Source organism: Sarcophilus harrisii, chromosome 2, assembly GCF_902635505.1.
Source record: "Sarcophilus harrisii chromosome 2, mSarHar1.11, whole genome shotgun sequence".
Lineage (NCBI taxonomy): Eukaryota > Metazoa > Chordata > Mammalia > Dasyuromorphia > Dasyuridae > Sarcophilus > Sarcophilus harrisii.
In genome coordinates this window covers 555,042,887-555,063,253 of record NC_045427.1, presented here as the reverse complement: position 1 = coordinate 555,063,253, position 20,367 = coordinate 555,042,887, and the positions used below count along the sequence as shown (strand labels likewise).

General features: G+C 33.5%; 1 protein-coding gene across 1 annotated transcript in view; it reads right to left on the bottom strand.

Moving 5' to 3' along the window:
- Positions 1-2,118: 2,118 nt before the first annotated feature.
- BTBD1 (BTB domain containing 1) overlaps positions 2,119-20,367 on the bottom strand; it is a 30,052-nt gene continuing 11,803 nt past the window's right edge. The window contains exons 3-8 of the mRNA XM_023496532.2: positions 19,011-19,116; positions 15,892-16,089; positions 14,905-15,097; positions 11,585-11,672; positions 4,417-4,563; positions 2,119-3,913 (exon numbers count right to left, since the gene is read on the bottom strand). Coding sequence (XP_023352300.1) covers positions 3,755-3,913; positions 4,417-4,563; positions 11,585-11,672; positions 14,905-15,097; positions 15,892-16,089; positions 19,011-19,116 — 891 coding nt within the window. The 3' untranslated portion in view covers positions 2,119-3,754. The remainder of the gene's footprint in view (positions 3,914-4,416; positions 4,564-11,584; positions 11,673-14,904; positions 15,098-15,891; positions 16,090-19,010; positions 19,117-20,367) is intronic.

Sequence of the window (20,367 nt, the reverse complement as noted above, 5' to 3'; positions counted from 1 at the left end):
GGAGCAGTTTGGCTCTACCGAACGTGCATGAAGGGTAACGAGTTGCTATAAGCCTGCAGGGCGTGGTGACATGTTGAGGAGCCCTAGTGTGACTTGGAAACCGCCAATGAGCCTCAAAAGTTTTGAGGAAAGTGACCTAATGAGGGGGCTTGGTTTTAATTTATGAAAATACTGCAGCAGTGCTATTACTGAGCTTTTAGCCCAAGGAGATACTAAAGAAGGGAAAGGGACCTGTATGTGCACGAATGTTTGTGGCAGCCCTTTTTGTAGTGGCTAGAAACTGTAAAGTGAGTGGATGCCCATCAGTTGGAGAATGGTTGGGTAAATTGTGGTATGTGAATGTTATGGAATATTACTGTTCTGTAAGAAACGACCAGCAGGATGAATACAGAGAGCCTTGGAGAGACTTACATGCACTGATGCCAAGTGAAATGAGCAGAACAAGGAGATCATTGATGTATATAATCATTGATGTATATACCTCAACAGCGATACTGTACGAGGATGTATTCTGATGGAAGTGGATTTCTTTGACAAAGAGAAGATCTAACTCAGTTTCAGTTGATCAATGATGGACAGAAGCAGCTACACCCAAAGAAAGAACACTGGGAAATGAATGTAAACTGTTTGCATTTTGTTTTTCTTCCCGGGTTATTTTTACCTTCTGAATCCAATTCTTCCTGTGCAACAAGAGAACTGTTTGGTTCTGCACACATATATATTATCTAGGATATACTGTGACATATTTAACATGTATAGGACTGCTTGCCATCTGGGGGAGGGGGTGGAGGGAGGGAGGGGAAAAGTTGCAACAGAAGTGAGTGCAAGGGATAATGTTGTAAAAAATTACCCAGGCATGGGCTCTGTCAATAAAAAGTTATAATCATTAAAATAAATAAATAAGAAAAAACTGCAATAGCCAAGGTTACATAAGGGTGAAGTGTGAGTGGGAAGGTTTGCAACAGCAGTGACAATTATTTGGCAAATATATTTGGGCCTTAAGAGAGAGGGAAGAGTCGAGGATACTGTGAACTTGTGACTGGAAACACTGAGTTTGGAGAGGGAGGAGATGGACTATGGCTGGGCAGAGCTCCATTCTGATTAGCCAGTGAAACGTCCAGGTGCTGACCCACAAACAGTGGGACAACAGCACTTTGTTTAGATACCAGAGTACAACTGGGTGGATTTGGGGTTTAATTCCGTTAGCTGTGCCCGCCTGGAATTGCCCTTCTTCATATCAGCTTCCTGGAATGCCTGACTTTATTCAGGTCACAGCTAAAATTCAACATTCTACAAGCAGCCTCTCCCAGTCTCCCTTAAAATGTCTTCCTTATGCTGATTATGTCTAATAACATCATCTGTAGTCTCTCAATTATACTGATGGCTCCTTATTACTTTTTTTTTTTTTTTTTTTTTTCTTCTCCATAGTCTCAGCAGTTAGCAAAAGCTGACACACAGCAGGCAATTAATCTTTGTTAATTTGACTAGAAGCCAATCAGTGAAAGCTTAAGTCACTAACATAGGGTAGAGATATGGCCCAGGCCAGGGGTTGGGGAATACTAATGATAAATCCAGGGGAAAAAAAATCAGTAGGACATGTAATCCAGGAGAAAGTGTCACTGAAACCAAAGGAAGTATCCAGAAGGGGAAGGGCAATCAATAGTATGAAAAGCTACAGAAAAATATCACCAAATCCAGTAACATCTTTGATAATCTTGAAAGAAAATTCAGGAAAGGAGATTACAAGAGATCAAGTGAAAGTTTTTGGTAGTGATCATTGTTTTTTAAGGAAAGGGTGGAACATGTTTCTAAGGCAGTGGAAAGAGCCAAAAAATGATGATTTATCAACCAATTAATGATTTCTATATATGAGATTATCCAGAACATAACTATTTTAGCATATCTACAAGATCAAGAAATATCACTTTTTTTTTTTTTTGAATTTTGAAAACACTGTCTAAATCATACTTTACCAATAAATTTAAAATACCGCAACGGTGTAGTGACAAAGTTGCAAGTTGCCTTTCCAATGAGGCAACGGTCAGAATGTTTCTCACTTTTGCCAGCTCCCCAAATAGTAGCAATAGATCCTGGAAATGAAATCAAAACTACAAAAACTGGCAGTAGTAGAAGTCATATTTCTCAGGAATTATATCAATGCATTTGTAATAATGTATTTTTATTATCATACTATATGCATAAACCAGAAAAACCATTATTAGTAAAGACCCTCAACCAGCAATCTATTTCAAAGTCAGAGCCACCCCTAAAATTTATAGTATAAATAAATTTCAAAAATCTACTTCTAGGACTGAACTTTAGGACAATACATTCAGAGTCCAGCTTCCTTTATCTTTCTACATACATCTAACCTAAAATTATAATTAATGTTCATCACAATAATCCTGAGACTTTGAAAAAAGGTTAATCAAGAAATAGATTTAATACTTTTGGGATATTGTACTTACCAACATAGAAGAACCATAATATAAGAAGTATTTTAGGCAACCTTGAGTTTAACCTTGAGTTAAGCAGAATTCATTTTCTTTACTATTAGAGGCAACAGAATTTTTACTGTTCTGCAGTCACTGGTATCAAAAAACAACAATCTAACTCTTCTTTCCCCTTTCCCAATCATTTTGAAAAATAGGGGTTACCACCATACTTCCTTGACTCTATTTTAAAAAGGCTTTTATACTAAAGTTCTAGTTCAGATGAAAACTTTTTATTCAAACATTCTACTTAATGATTCTTCCATAATGTATTCTTCAAAATTCCCTTCTCAAGAATAAAATGTTTTTATAACAAATCATTTACTTAAAAATCAATATAGTTTTACCTGCTCTATTTCAAATATACTGGAATAGCTGAATCCATGATTGTGTAGCACTAGCAATAAAATGTTTAGTAGATTTCTGTGTAATGTACCATTATAATTATCTCATTCTCTGAAACACAAAGTATCATTCATTCCAAACTCTCCGCCCCTACCCCCCAAAAAATTACACGCAGTGATGCAGTGTACAGTCTTAGATAACTTTTGCTTTTTTACATTTTACATTATTGTAGGTTTATTTATATAAAACTCCAATTTATAGTTTATAAGTTCTACTATGTAACTACATTACTATACTACTACAAAATAACCAATTCTTTAAATGGATTCCAGATTTCCTCAGGTAAGCAGATAAATACTTTTCAACATTTAAAAGCATTTTTAATGCAATTCCAAATATGTTCGTGGTTCCCCAAGATTCCAAAACCAAAGATACAAATCCAGTTTTCATATTTCCTGAAAACAGTTATTTGAATTAATAAAAGGTTTAGCAAGAATACTGACCAAGCTCACATGGATCAATTTACCCATCCAATTGGCAAAACAGTAAAAAACCCCAAAACATCTACTGTCCTTAACAAGTAAGGAACTTTCCATTTAAAAACTACTGAAAGATTATCAGCCAACAAGCTGATTTATGAAATCATACAAGTGAAAGCACAAGAAGCTGCTTAAATATGTATTTTTTACAATTAAAGTCCTGTACTTTTTTCTCCTAGTTATATGAACATGAAACACTTTCCATTAAGTTCTTCATAGTCTGATGATAATCATGCAAAGCCAATATGGACATTTTTCTATCTTTCCTAAGAAACTAAAATGTTTCTTATATAATAAAATTATGAACATTCATAACACACTACTAACATTAGCAGCTAGTTAGTTATGCCTTTCAGGTTAGTCTGTTTATTTGCTGAATTATGTATAAAATATTATTTCTGGTATTTGTCCATCTTCTATTGATGTACCATTATTATTGCCAGGAGAACTAAAAAATGAAAACGTTGTTTTGCTTGCAGCAGGTGTTTCATGTACTACTTTCTTCAATCCTTTTGTGCCATAGTGAGAATCTGGACCCTAAATCAGAACAAAAAATTTGTCAGCAAATAGTTACTAAAAATGAAGTTCACATAGTATTCTAATTACGAATGCCATACTACACATTATAACTACTACATAATACTTTAAAGAGAAGCTAAAGGACATTTGAAGTCACTAAAAAAATAGAACTTTTGTTGAAGACTTCAATGAAATTCTTAGGCTTCAGAAAGAGAACCAGGCAACTGGAAGAATATGAATAACCAGTTATTCTCTTTTGTCTTCTCCTTCATTTAAAATGAAGGATTCCCTAATGAAATGTTAAATATTAGAACTCAGTTTACACATCATTTTCTCCTAAAAACCAAAGAATCATTTTCTCCACATTTTCTTTTATTTTTATCTAGAAAGGCTCCCACTATTCAGAATTTATGTCTGAAAGCAGCTTCCAATAAAATAATAGTAACAAAAATTTTAGCAGTGGGCACACATTAACTTACTTTTAAAGTTATACAGTCTTTAAAAAAATTATATAGTCTTACTTTGAGTGTTGCACACGCTGTATAGCAGACATTGGGTAATATTTCTATAGGTTCTTTGAACATGACCCGGAAAGTATTAGCTGTTCCATCACAACTAAATCCAGTATCATTTTGTCCCAGAGTTTGTTTTTTTTCATATTCAATTATCTGCAATAAAAAGAAAATTAAATATAAACTACTTCAAGGAAACAAAAAAGTTCCTAAAGCAAGAATAATTATAGAAATAAGGTGGAAAATTATAACTTGAAGTGCAAAACTGGACAAATCTCTTATCTTAATTTCTACTTTTCATAGAAGTCAGAAAATGTTTTGTATATTCTGAAGGACTTTTTTGAAAGAAGGCACCAGTGAATTACATAAAGGGCAGTGACTACATATGACAACTATAAGCATTCAGTGGCTCTTTTATTTAAGGAGGTGATTTTTGTTGTTGTTGATATTGTTTAATGGTTAATCATTTTAAAGAATTTCCTTTAAAAGCCTTTGAAATTTAAAAAATTGTCCTATTATTGTTACACCTTTATAGGTTCCCCTAAGAAACACAAAATAATCCAAATAAAATCTTTTTCTTCTTGCTTTTGGTTGTTGGTAAGGTTTGTTTGTTTGTTTTGGTTTTGTTTTGGTCACCAGGTGTCAAAGATCTATTGTATAACTGACAATAACTAAGGTGTCTGGGCACTCCAGGAATTAGGTAAATCAGAAAAAAGCTATTTTCTAATTCAATAGCATTAAGTAAGAATAAGTCAACAAGAATTTATTAAGTACCTACCACATTCCAGGCACTGCACTGAGCACTGGGGATACACAGGAAAACCAAAAACAGTCCCTGAGTTCACAATATTGGGAAGACAACTTATAAACAAGAACAATTTGAAACTGATGTGGTTTGGTGCAGGGCAGAGAGTTGTGGGAACCCCCTTCTGGTTGGCACAAGTCCTTTGTAAAAGAATTCACGAACCCGAAAAATTAGACTGGCAAAAGAAGTTTATTCGCACTGGGAAGTCAGTTTTTGCAAGCTGACTTTCTTAGTGGCAAGGTCTTGACAGAGAAGTAAAGGTCTAGCAAAGAAGTCCTGGTAGAGAGAAAGATAAAATTCCTAGGAGAGAAATCCCCTAAGCAGAGAAATTTCCTAGCAGAAAAATGCCAACTGAAAGATAAAGAGGGGTATAGTCCTGTTAGGGAAATATGTGAAAGAGACAAAGAGAGGTTAACGCTGAAAAGAGAATGTCTTTTCAATGGGCAGAGAGTCTCTCACAGGCAACTATGCCAAGGGAGGTCCCTTGGTCTGGCATGATTCCTGCTTTGGCTTCTCTGCAAGGAGTTGAGCCCAGTTGCCTCTTTTTATAATTGAAACTTTGGCTGGAGGCTGGGGGCAATTTGAGTTGAAATCAGAGATTTTGGGAATTGAATAGAAATTTTCCATTTGAATGAGTGCCCCGGACTAATTTCCAACTCAATAGAGGTCAAAAATCTAGATCTCCAGGTCCAGCTAAGTAGGAGTGGTCCTGGACTCAACTAGTTCCACTAAGAGAAACAGAATGAAACCATTTATCTTGATTCCCTGAGGCTGGTCTTTTGCAGAAGGAAGGGTTCTAGAGAGAGAGGGAAAGAGAAAGAGAGAGGGAGAAAGAGAGAGTGGTATTAGTTTTAGGGCTCCCTTCATCAAAACTATGAACTAAGGATATAAATTTGCAACTCTTTTACTCAGAAATACCATCACTAGGTTTGTATCCCAAAGAGATCAAAGAAAGGAAAAAAGACCTAAATGTACAAAAATAAAGAAATTCTTTTTGTAGTGTCAGGGAATGTCTGAACAACTTGTCATATAAGATTATAATGGAATACTATTTTGCTTTAAGAAATGATAAACAGAATGGTTTCAGAATGTGAAAAGAAATTACAATTTTCATAACTATCAATCTGCTATGTGTAAAGAATATACTAATAATCTAGATTTTTCAGAGTTACCATTTTCCCAGCAGACTCTGACTTCAGAGAGTCTATATATGTTACAGTGAACATATACACTGTATATGTTGTGAAGTGAATTAAAGATTTAGAACTTGTTCCCATTATAGAATTCTTATCCTGTCACCCCATCAAGTAATGAATCCCAAGGATTTGAAATAATCATTAAAGAACTGTTCCCACTTGTTGAGGTCTAGATTTGGGGTACCTAAATGAAATTAGGATTTAGTTGAGGTCTAGTGGCAGGTTTGGGGTACAGGGAGTCAAACAGAGCTCCCCCCTGCAACGTCCTTGGATTCGGCGCAAGGATACGGCAGTAAATGAGGTCTAGTAGCGGCACGAGTCCCCAATAAAGGAATTTATTAGCCCAAGAGCTAGATTGATAAGAAGTTTATTAATGGGTTTAGAAGGAGGAGATAGGTGAAAGTAGAGATAAGGAGGGCACTGGACAGAGGGTCCAGTGGACAGAAGGTCCTCACATGGCTAGCATGTTTGGAATCTCTGCAAAGAGAGGTTCCCAGCGTGGCCCTTTTATAATAGGAGACTTAGCTCGAGGGGCTAAAGAGGAATCAGGCAACTATATAGTTCCCAGGTTCTATGTCTACTTCAGATAGAATAGCATCTCCAACCTAAATCTGAGTCTCCAAATTAAAACTCAACTCTGCTCTTCAGCTCTAATTGTAAATGAACCGCAAACAAGATTTTTACTATTTTTAGAATGTGAGCTGTACTCTGGTTTCTTTTCAAATTAAAGTTGCACAAGAGAACTGTTCAGTTCTGCACACATACATTGTATCTAGGACATACTGCGACATATTTAACATATATAAGACTGCTTGTCATCTAGGGGAGGGGGTAGAGGGAGAGAGGGGAAAAATCGGAACAGAAGTGAAAGCAAGGGATAATGTTGTAAAAAATTACCCTGGCATGGGTTCTGTCAATAAAAAGTTATTATAAAAAAAGAAATTAAAGTTGCAATAACTGTTATAGTTTTTCTTCAGTACAGAGCTGTCTTCACTCAATTATATATCCCTCTATTTTCTTTTCTGATATGTTTCAAACTTTTCTCAGAATTCTGAGGAAAAATCCCACTTGTAGTCTAATTTGTACTTACTAATATTAAAACTTATTAAAAAGGTTCTTTTGGTTAAGATGAAATTAACTAGGAAGGAAAAACAAACAGACAAAAGTATTGAAAAGAAGGAGGGAAACTGTTCCCTTTACTGAAGCTGTGCTCCCTTTAAGATTATCACACTGAGATTGTGTCCCCTTTTCTGATCTCAGAGATCTGCATCTCCTAGACTCCAAGGAGTCTAGAGACAGAGCCCATCTTCCCAGGATAAGAGAAGCAATACTATTCAAGGGCAAATCAACTCCCATAGAAATTCTAAATTCTCATTCAATTGAGGAATCCTGATCTGATCAACTTGGGCTGTCCTAGCCCCCATAAGATGTACATATAACAGCTTTCCCTCAACTAAGCTCTTTGCAGAAGGCCTAAGGTAGCTTGCTCAAAGCATTCTCAGCACCAAATTCCATTTCCCTAATAGGTCTTTGCCACTATAGAAGTCAGTCCCTTAACAAACTGATTTCTATACAACAATAAACTTTCATTTTACAATTAATAATTTGGGAATAAGTGAATTCTTTCACTTTTAAACCTACGACCGATTAAAGTGGATATTTTAACAGCTCTCTTATTACCACTAATTTCATGACCACCAGGAATTGAGGGTATTCAAACATCATCAGTATCAAGCTTCAAAAAGACAAAGACAAACTGGAAAGACAGGGATGAAATTACCAAGATAAATGAAGTAGAATATAAACAAAGTACTGACTAAGGCTAAAAAAATTAAACTCTAACTGTAGGACATATAAGAGAAAGTAAGAAACGGGTATCAAAAAATAATAATGACATTAATAAAAGTATTCATGTGTTCAAAATATGACAGACTGCTAACATCTGTCAGATTTGTTGAGAAAATTTAGCTTAGATGATAAAAGGCTCACAGAGAACAAAGCTTTGACTTTAAAAACTTTATAGAATATCTAAGTGCAAAGCAATGAAAAAAGAAAATCCCAAAGATAAGTAAAAATTTCTGCCATCAAGAAATTTGTAATCTAATAATGGATTAAAGCAAGTATAATGATAGCACAACATAGGATAAGTTATGGGAAAATATGAGACTATGCAAGTTTGGAGGAAGGGCAGCTCACATCCTTCATAGCTCTGTATTGGCTCTTTCCAACCTGTCTATAGATATGCTCAGATTTTTTCAATTCAGAAAAGAAACAAAAATAGTTTTCTTTCTAGCCTATTTAACTACTACCTCTTCACTTTTTTCCTCTCTTTCCATTATTTTGGAAATACTGACTACTTCTATTTTTCTCATTACTAGTTGCCCTTCTTTCTTTTGTTTTATAATCTATAATTTGGTGCCTACTCTTAACTCTACAGAAATCATTCTCCCCAGGATGCCCTCTAATCCAGCGACCTTTTTCTATTTCTTTTTCACTTTGACTTTATTGCTTTTGACACAGCTGATCATTCACTCCACCAGCTGCAGGTTTTTTGGTTCCCCTTTATGATAAAAAATATTTTCAAAATTTTAATTTTTTTTTCTGTTTTTTGATTCCTTTTTTCTCAATCTCTTACACACTATCTTCTTTAGCAATCTTACTTCCAATTCAATTACTTTAAAATCTATCCCTCAAGTCCTGAACTGTTTTGTGATATCCAAACCTGAAATCCCAGCTTCCTGCAGAAAACTCTAAACAAATATCCTACTGGCATCTCAAACTAATATGTCTAAAAACAATTTAATTCTCTTTGCTCTTGAGACCACTCTTTCTCATCCTTTCACATATTTCTGTCCAAAACACATTCAATTAGTATACCTTCAACTTACCCTTCCTTTCCTTTCACATCCAATCAGTTAACAAATCTTCTTGATTCCACTTTCCCAATTTCTCCCATCTAATTTCTCCTCTCTTATTTCACTAATACCCAAAGTATTGCCCATTTCCACCTACCAGAACTACTAAAAGATACTTAATCACATCTTCCTATTTTGATATTTTCCCTTTGTTAACTCATCTTTCATACAATTTCTAAAATATTTGAATGCTTAAGAAAGATCTGATCATCTCATTCCTCTGCTCAAAAGTTATCAATGTCATTATTCCTCCCATGATCCTAAAAAAAGTAGTTCAAAATTCTTTGTCTAGCATTAAAGGACCTTCTAAGTCCCAATCTACCTTTCCAGATTATCTCCTGTCACTCCCTACATATAATCTATTTGTTTCAGAAAACCTGGTTTACTTGAAATAAGTTGTGAATCCCCTAGCCTCTGTGCTTTTACTTAAGTTGATCATTATTCCTTGAATATTCAATTCCTACCCTTCTTTTAAAACCCAAGTTAAATACCATCTTCCTAAATAGCATTCTTATTCCCCCTAACCCAAGTTGGTAAAGAAAGAAATATGCTATACTTCACATAGCACTTTATTTTAAACTTCTTTTTGCACTTATTTAATATTCTGTTATTTTAGTTATTTGTTTGTCTTATTTCCTTTACCATAATGCAAATTTAGCTTTACAAAGGCAAAAAAATATATTTAATTTCAGCTTTGCATACCTATCACAATTCTCTGAAAACAGTATTTTGATAAATGGTAAATCAATGTCTAATTTGGAGGTGATGAAAAAGATGGGTAGCGTTGTTAAAAACAAAAATAGTGGTAAAGGCACATCAGGAATGAAATCACAGATCTGGGGCTAAAATGGACCTCAGAGCCCATCTAGTCCAATCCCTGCATTTTATATTTGAGGAAATTGAGGGCAAGAAAATATCCTGAGCCAAGGTACAAAAGTGTTAACCATGAATAAAATAGTTCGTTTACAGTGTAATTGGTGAGCATAAGGGTAATGAAGATAAGGCTGGAAAAAACAGGTTGGGATTCTACAGTGGAGTGGTTTTGAATGATAAGCTATGTTTAAACTATTTTATAAATAGCCAGTGACTACTTTTAAAGCAGGGAATCATTACTGAATTGTCAACCATACAAAACGGATTAGAATGTGAGAAAAAACAGTGTGAAAGTCATTCCAGGAATCTAGGCAAAAGATAACAAAGAACTAAACTACAGGGGCAACGGGAAGAAAAAGAAATGGATATAAAAAATGAAAATATTTCAAGGATTTTGTGCAAAAGGAATTAGTTTTATTGTTTGTTGCTATAGGAAATCAAACTAGGACAGAAGAAATTTTTTTTTTAAACTAAGCTATTACAAAAAATAAAAATTTTTTGTGAGGCAATGAGTTACCTTAACTCATCACTGAAAATCTAAGGAAAAGCAAAATAACTTTGTAAGAATTCCTCTCCTGGAAAGATTAGTCTTGATATTCTTTCCAATTCTAACATTCTGTGATTCTTTTGTTTTTTGTTCCATGATTCTAAATGAATTTCTTTATAATGAGGTAGTCTCTTTAAGTTCATCCTGCACGATGTATTCTGATGGAAGTGGATTTCTTCAACAAAGAGAAGATCTAACTTAGTTTCAATTGATCAAGGATGGACAGAAGCAGCTACACCCAAAGAAACAACACTAGGAAATGAATGTAAACTGCTTGCATTTTTCTTCTTCCCAGGTTATTTATACCTTCTAAGTCCAATTCTCCCTGAGCAACAAGGAAACTGTTCAGTTCTGCACACATATATTGTATCCAAGATCTACTGTAACCTATTTAACATGTATAGGACTGCTTGCCATCTGGGAGAGAGGGTGGAGGGAGGGAGGGGAAAAATCAGAACAGAAGTGAGTGCAAGGGATAATGTTGTAAAAAAATTACCCTGGCATGGGTTCTATCAATAAAAAGTTATTTAAAAAAAAAGTTCATCCTGCTTTAGAGATTAAAATTAGGTTTCCAGAACTACCATCTCTCTGAGATCCACTGGAATTGCTGTTTTTCCTCAAAGGCTTAGTTTATTACTAAATCTCATAAAATAAAATTCTAAATGGTCACAAATATTTTTTTCTTCATATGATTTAAGAAGATAGTCTCAAATAGTATACATAATTTTGTAACTTTAATCAAATATAACATTTTCATTAAGAATGAGCTTTTATCACAAACTTATTATAAATACATACAAATTTCCATTAAAATGTATTATACAGAAAAAAAAAGTGGTACCTGTATATTCACTTGATAATCTGTGGGCCCATGAATAGAACCATATAATCCAAATCCTACTATGGAGATTCTTCTATTAACTGTGAACCTAAAAAACATCAAATCAAATTAATAATAGTTTTTTTAAAAATCATGACCCATGTATAAATGATGACCCAGATTTATTGCACAGAATTTAATATTGTGGAAGTACACTAACCTTATACTCTTTCCCCTTTTTAGAAATATTAAGACTGGCTGGATATGGTAGAACACATGTGAAATATCTGCTATCAGAGGTGTTGAGACTGATAGATCACTTGAGCTTAGGAGTTCCAAGTTGCAGTAGGCTAAGGTGATTAATGTCCATATTAAGTCCTGGTAACTGTGTTACCAAAAGAGGGGAGAACTGGCCCAGGCTGGAAGGAGAGAAGATCAAAGCTCCTGTGCCAATCAATATTGGTATTACACTTGTGAGTAGTGATTATACTTCTAGTTTGGGTGCAATGGGGGATGGGAGGGAGGGAAAAACAGTGAGAGAACAGATATCTAGAGATAAAAATATTAAGAAATATTTTTCTATCTAAAGTCCTTTTCAGACTTACCTGAATGAAGAAAATCTTATCAATACTTTAAAAATGCCCTGCAACAAGCTCAAAAAATATATAATTTTTTAATGATCTCAACTGGGTTTCTTTTGATGATTCCCTAGGATTTACTAAGTAGACTATGACATAGGTAGATATACTCTTGTCTCCTCTTTAACTATCTTTGCACCTTTCTCATCTCACCATCATTTCTAGCATTTCTATAGTTATTCAGTTGTTACAGTGGTGTCCAACTTTTTGTGACTACATTTGGAATTTCTCTGGCAAAGATGCTGGAGGGGTTTGCCATTTGTTTTCTCTAGCTCATTTCTATACCTATATTAAATAATAGCAGAGAGAGTTCTTGCTCCTAGCAAGAAGTATACATAGTCTATAGCAATTCAATATCTAAACCAAACAACAGCATTCTAGCTTCATTCCTGTATTTACTGGGAATATATTAATAGTATTCCCATGGAAAATATTGCTTACTTTTTATTTTAGAAAGTTTTTATGACATAAAAACATTATCTTACTGTCTATGCTTTGCATGTATTTTTTCCAATAAATAACTATTCTGAAACTTTGTTAAAAAAAAAGAAGAAGAAGAAGAAGAAGAAGAAGAAACCCTGCACTAAATCTTATTAACTTTTACCAAAGTTCTGACACCACTTTTCCTAGAAAAAAAAAAATGCATAAAAATTTAGGAGGGAATTCTGTTCTTCTGAAAGACAAATTAGGCCAAAGACCTAATAGGGCAAGAGACTCTTGATTAATCTACTTAAAAGAAGCATCCTCTTTGCCCATACTTTGCTCAGAATTGAATAATGATCAAATTACTTCTGACCAGATGAAATGGAGAATATTAGGGAGGGGGTGACCTAACGAAGATTGAATGAATTGTCTTAGGAAACTGATTCTTCGACATTTTAAGTAATTTGTTTAAATAAATTTTCTACTTGATAATTAAAATGTTCTGTTTGGTGAAGAAAAATGTTAACAAACTTTCACCTGGGCTCTCTGTTTTACCTCAGACATTTTCAAAGGTAGGATAGTTTTTTTTTTTTTTTATTCCTTTCTCTTAGAAGAGAAAGATTTTAAAAGTTGCATTTATACTCTGTTTTTTTCCCCTCTCAAGCAAGCCATCCCTTATAAAAAAGATGGGGGAGAGGGGGAGAAGTTTAACTAAACAACGTATTGTCCAACTTTGCAAAGATGGAATATATATATGTATATATATATCTACTAACATACTAACACAAATTTGAGGTTTCAAAGAACCACAATTTGGGAATCACTAATCTCAGTTAACTAGTTAACAAAATTATACTCACTTAACCATCCAACTATTTGAACTAAAAAAGGCTTTAATGTATACATCTGAATTAATTATTGATGATATATTCACTAGAGGACTTTCTACATGGACTGGAGATAGGGGGCAGTCATGCATGGACATAAGAAATAAAGAAATGTGGTCAGTATAAATTTCAAAGTCTGCCTAGAAATTATTTCCTTTTTTTTTTTTTGGCTAAGACAATCAGAGTTAAGTGACTTGACCAGGGTCACACATCTAGGAAGTATTAAATATCTGAGGCCACATTTGAACTTGAGTCCTCCTGACTTCAGGGCTGGTGCTCTATCTATTGCACCAACTAGCTGTCCCGAAAGTATCTTTAAAAGAAAAAAAAAAAAAAAACATTTGAAAACACAACTATTCTTACCACCATCTGCCTAAACTTTCTCTTGTCCAGCTAAATAGTCCTAGTTTGTTTTTCTTAGTTGACTGTCATCATCCATCAGGGATTTAAGGCACTTTACCCTTCTAGACATTCCCCAACATATCAATATCCTTCCTCAATGTAATACACAGTCACTGGTGAAAAAGTTAGTCACATACATTTCTAGAATACTCAACCTTTCTTCTAAGGTATCATCAGACTATATCATTTGTTAATGACTATTCAATCAGTTTCAGATTTACTTACCTGTACTATTATCTAAACCAGAATTTCTTTTTCCACTTGCAACTCCTTTTTTGCCCAAGCAATATTTATGTGACCCCAGTAGAGGAAGGTATATAAAATAGGTATATACATCAGATATTTGCTGATAAAATCATTATTTTGTGGACCCATCCCCCACATTACATTACAAGATTCCACATGGGATCTTAAATTACAATTTAAGGAGATGGGATGTAAATCACATCCCTGTCTTCCTTTTCAAAAGTCCAGAAAGGATTTTTAACAAGTGCTTTGCTAGACTCCAAGTAAATTATATGTACAAGATTCTCCTGATCACCAATTTAATTGTTGAAAAAAGAAGTCTGGCATAAGCTGTTTTTGATGAAAATATGCTGATTCTTTGAGGTCACTAATGATAGATAATTATTAACCATTCCTTTAGTGATACATTCTAGAATTATGCCCAGAAATACAGTCATACACATACCACATTCTCCTTTTTCGTGAAAACTGGAAAATCTGCCCTTTTCCAATCTTGTGATATCTTTCTCCCTTTCCTGAAGATATTTCTATCTTATTTTTACAAGGTCTAAATAGAGACACAGTAATTAAGGGAAAATCTGAATCACAATCACCTAGATGATTTATTGAATAGTTTTTGACTAAATCTAATAATTTTTGACAGTAAAATTTAACAGAATATAAAAAATACATCTTCTTCAAAATATCTTCAATTCAACATTAAAACTTTTTTCCCCACCCCTGTAACATGAACTAAGACAGATACCTAATTCGATCGCTTGTTCCACTGTAACCCCAACGACTCTCTACTTGTTGGAATCTATTGATGCTGCATTCTTTTCCCCTGAGGCAGCACCTTGGTCGATCAATGTATTCAACTCGGGGTTTAGGATTGACTGTAAAATGAAGGAAGAGATTTACCACTTCTCTGTCTGATAAAATTCCGGATTGAGCAGGACCTGTGGAAAGAAAAACAAATAAAATTTCAATAAAAAAATCATTTGTTTTAAAAGTGTGCTTTGAAGTGAACTTTATGAGATCAAAACTGATTTGTTAAACTTAATCCAAGTTAAAAGAGAAAAAATTATAATAATGATAATCAATTTTAATCCCATTTGAGTACAGTCTATAAAAATAGGTTGTTGACTAAAAAAAGGCGTAACAATTTAAATTACTAATCATGTGATAAAATGCAATACACATCTATATGAAACTATGTTTCTTTTAAAGAGACAGTCCAAATGCTAGCACTAGAAGATTGGAAAACAAATGCAAAAGAGTACAGAGAGCAATGGATTTGTAATCGGGAAACCCAAGTTTAAATAATAAAGTGTCACACCTTGAGCATGTTGTATAACTTCTCCCTGGCCTTCAGAAAGGATCTGTTGATCTCTTAAAACTTTTAATTTATAATCTAATGACAGGAAATCATATGGAGTTGGGAAGCCTATAGAAGTTAAGTGACTGATCTTTAAAGTCATATGACTAGCAAGTAGTATCACAGGAATCGAATCTCAAGTCACCTAACTTCAAATGAAATTCAAACACACAGCCTCATACCTATTATTTGACCATTCTTTACTTACTAAATTTTTTGCTCACATACTTCTGATGTGATTTCTAACTACTTTTGCTTAGGCTACTACATCCTGCTTCTATGTCTGTTGCCATGGTCCTCCACCCAAAAGGCCACTTCTCTTGGTCCATCCACCAAAATGATGTCCAGAGAGTTTCTGCCAAAATAGTATCTTACCTGCAGCAAACTCCTCAATAGTCATCAGTGGAAAACGGATTAATGAAAGCGCTTTTCCCAGCACCTTCTGTTTGTTTGCAAAAGTCACTGGCAGCTGTTGCCTCTGACATTCAGCTTCTGCCCATCGAACAACTGCTCCAAAGAGTCGACTTTCTCGAATACTGAGTGTATCTCTTTCCAGAACAGCACATAATGTGTCTAAAGGTAAGACACAAAATCCAATTTAAATTATATTTAAAATATTGGTGGCTTAACATTATATCTTTATTTAAAAAAAAAAACTTTTAAGTTTCTACTCAATTAAAAAACACATTAAACTTTAAGTATGCCATCAAAAATAAAATGTTATAAAAAAAAAAAAAAACTCATGCAAATACTTGGGTATCCAAAAACTCTTAGAGCAATTCTAAGTTTTAATAGCTTAGACAGCTTACCTGCTTTAAGCTTTAATAGTTTAAGACTACACTATGACTTTTGGGACTCCCTGCATATTCAAATTTATTTACTGCAGCATGTCTTTTATCCAAAAGTAATTTAACTAAAAATAATAATAAAACAAAAATAATTTAACATATTAATAACATAGCTGAGAACTAGGAAATAAGTATACAAGATATATCTGCCATTTCTTATCAGTATGATATTAGGTAAGTCACAATTTCCTTGATTTTAGTTCTACATCTTTAAAAAAGAGACTTGGAATGGATAAGTTTTAAGATTCCTACCACTTCTAAGTTTATGACATTATATCCTATGATTATACAAAACATATGGATGACCTAAAGTCCATGCACAAATCATTTTTCATTAATATCAAACACCTTCTGGAAGCCAGGGTCTCTCTTTTTTTGGATACAGTACTGATCAGCTTCTGCTTGGCTATCTGATTTCTAAATCTTGCTACTAAGTAAGAAATTATTTTAGAAATATGGATAGAAAAATATTTTAGTACTCAAAAAAAGTAAGCCTCATAGGATCAATAATTTCAAATCCCTCTTTTTATAGATAAAGAAACTGAGGCTCAGCCAAGTGAAATTACTTGCCTAAGGCTACATTGATATTAAATAACAAGGCAGAAATTTGAATCTATATTGCTGATCTCAAAATCCAGTATATATGGCCTGGAATCTGGAAAATTTATACAGACGCTATATGAACATGGCACTATTCTGTAAAAATCTGTGCAATGCAGGAATGACAGGCTAAAATTTAAATGAAAGGCATATAACTATATGAGCTGAAATCAACCAAAACATTTAGAGATAAGTGAACCCAGTAATAGAAAGCAAAAGAAAATTATTTTCTTTCAAACTGTCATTCATCAATTTAGCCACGTGATGCAGTGGGGGAGAATTCTGCTTTCCTAAACACATCTTAATGCAAGCCATGTTTTTTTTCTCATAGTTTTTTTTCCCTTTTGATCAGATTTTTCTTGTGCAGCATGATGAACATGAAAATATATTTAGAAGAACTGCAGATGTTTAACATATTTTGGATTGCTTTTGCAAAGGTGAATGTTGAAAACTATCTTCATATATTTGGAAAAAAGAAAAAGCTATTAAAAAAAAGAAAGAGCAAAAAAAATTATGCAAGAAAATTATATGTGGCTTGAATACTGTAAACTGAAAACTTTATAATATAGATATATAAAAAACTAATTAAGAAATTATAATATCATTATATAGAAAACTACTGACTGAGAACTACAAATCCTGCTTTCATATACACTAATAATTTTAAACTATTATAGACAAAGCTTGCTTATCAAAAATTTTTAAAATTAAACTTGCTTCCTTTTCTAGAACAAAATCTGATAAAATTGTAAAATAAAAGCCAGAAAAAAATTACTAAAAGGATAAGTAACATATCATTTATTCAAAATACCAGACTTGTGACAAACATAAAACTTTCAAATAGCAAAAGGCCCTCAAAGTAAAAATCCCAAATGAGTTGTCACAAAACCCCTTCACTCAAAAAAGGCTGTTAATCAAAACCTTATTGACTTTTTAAATTGAACTTGTTAAACTTAATTTTTCTTCCTACATCAAACTAAATCAGACCAAAATAGATTAGAAGTAGCAAACTAAATAGGACATAGAGTAGCTATGCATATAGTGACAACAGCCAGAAGTAATAGCTAAATACCTAACAATTAAGACAAACATAGCATAACTCTGCTATGTATTATGTATTATAGTACAAGAATAGGTCCTAAGTTAAATCAACAAATATTCAGGGGACAGATTAATATATATGTCATCAAGAAAAGGTTAAATTGTGTTCGATATTCTCCATGAACCCTTCTCAATAGAGCAAGATTTCTGAACCATGCTTTCTCCTGCCAAGAGCTCCTTTAAAAAAATTTGAAGGCAGGTATTTAAGATACTGAATAACCAAATTGATCTCTACGCAGCCAAGTTTTAAAGGATGAAATTATCCTTTAAAACTTGGCTGGGTAGAGTGAATGAATGTCAGAATTCAAAAGCAAAAAGCATGAAGGTGACAGTTAGACTGGTTTTCCTAGAGAGAGAGTTTAGGAGGGTGAGTAAGGAGAAGATTTTCAAGATCTGGTTTAAACCTGACCAATCCCAACTTGAATCAATCTAATTAAATTCTATCTCTAGAGTACAACGGGACATTCTGAACTCTCAGAACAATTATTTTTTGATTAACTCATTTGGCAAATAGTCATGTATATAAATAAATATAGTACCTCTTCTACTGTCTCACTGGTCAACTTATCTTTATTTATATGATTTACTCTGAACATGATTTACTAACTTCCTTTATCAAATAAAAAATATGAACACTTTCAAAGGAGCTTTTATTTCCTTATTCTAAATATCCCTTACAGCTTTTAGCATTGGAACTAGCATATTGGTTGTGCTTAATATTTGTTGATTTGACTAGATGTTTAAGATGACAGTAAAATTAACATTTCAGGTATATTTCCTTAAAAATAATTAAAATAACTCAATTTTGATACCAAAAGAGTTAGAATTATGTGAACTTTCTAATCAATTGACCTTACACATCTCACTCTCCCAATATATATGCCCCCCAGTGAAGCATTACTATACTCAGAAACAGTAAAATTCAGTTCAAAATAAATAACTTACCTATGTCAATATCAGTAAAACCTTCTGCACTGATTGCATCCATTGTACTTTTGTCTATAGTGTCTAGACAAAGACTAGCAAGCTGAGGTTCATCAAATAATCGAGCCTAAGCATATAAAAAATACTTATTTTACTTACAGGCCAAAGATATTCTGATTTGACACTGCAAATGTCACACCAAATATGTCAAAAGCAGCTACTTGCTTTCATTCCAATGTTTTAAATATTTATCAATTTCTTAATTACATATCATTTAAAAAATGTTATTCCAATATTTTAAGTACATATAGCACCATAAAGTCCCTTTCCCTTACTAGGTGCTTAAAAAATCGTCTCCCTAATATGCCCTTTGCCTCTATTTCCTATTTTCTAACTCATTTCTCAACCATATGAAATCTCATTTTTGACATCATGACAACTACTCTTACTTTCCAAAATGCATTTAGTCAATTAATTGTGTCTGACTCTTTCCAACCCCATTTGAGATTTTCTTGGCAAAGATGGTTTGCCATTTCCTCCTGCAGCTCATTTTTCAGATGAAAAAAACTGAGACAAACAGGGTCACATAGTTTGAAAAGGTCTGAGGCCAGATTTGAACTGTTTTTGCTGACTTCAGGACTGGCATTCCATCCATTGAACCATCCAGTTCCTGTCTCTGCAAAATTACCAATGATATATTGTCAAATCCAAATGTCTTTTTTTCGGTACTCATTTTTTAGAACATAACACTGTCAAATACCCTCTTCTTTGGAAATTCTCTTCTTTTTGGTTTTTCTGAGTTCTTAAGTCTCCCTGTCTGATATTCTTTCTCCACCTACTTATGGGAAAAAAGATCTGAGAGTTTTTCTCCTCTCTCTCTAGCTCAAGGGTTCTTAAGCTGGAGTCTACAAATTAAAAAAAAAAAAAATTATATTCATTTCAATAAAATTAGCTTCCTCCATGAAATAAAAAAGTACCTTTTCTTCAGATGATGTCATTTTCCACAAACACATTTAATTATCTCTATGAAAATGACTACAAAATCTCTATGTCTAGTTCTAATCTGATATCTTGGATTTCAGTCTTAGATAACCTGCTTACTGGATATTTCTAACTGGATATTCCGTAAGCATCTCAAATTCAATAAATCTAAAAGAACTTTTTATCTTTCCCCTAAAATCTACTCTCTCTCTCTCTCTTTTGAAGTTACCTACTTCTGTCATCCTTCCAGGTAACCAAGTTTATAACCTCAGTCATCTTCAACTCATCAATCTCTCTCACTCACTTCCTATATCAAATCAGTAGCTGGCTTGTCATTTCTACCTTTACTCCATCTTGCATTTGTCTCCTCTCTATTTACACAGCTATACCTTAGTTA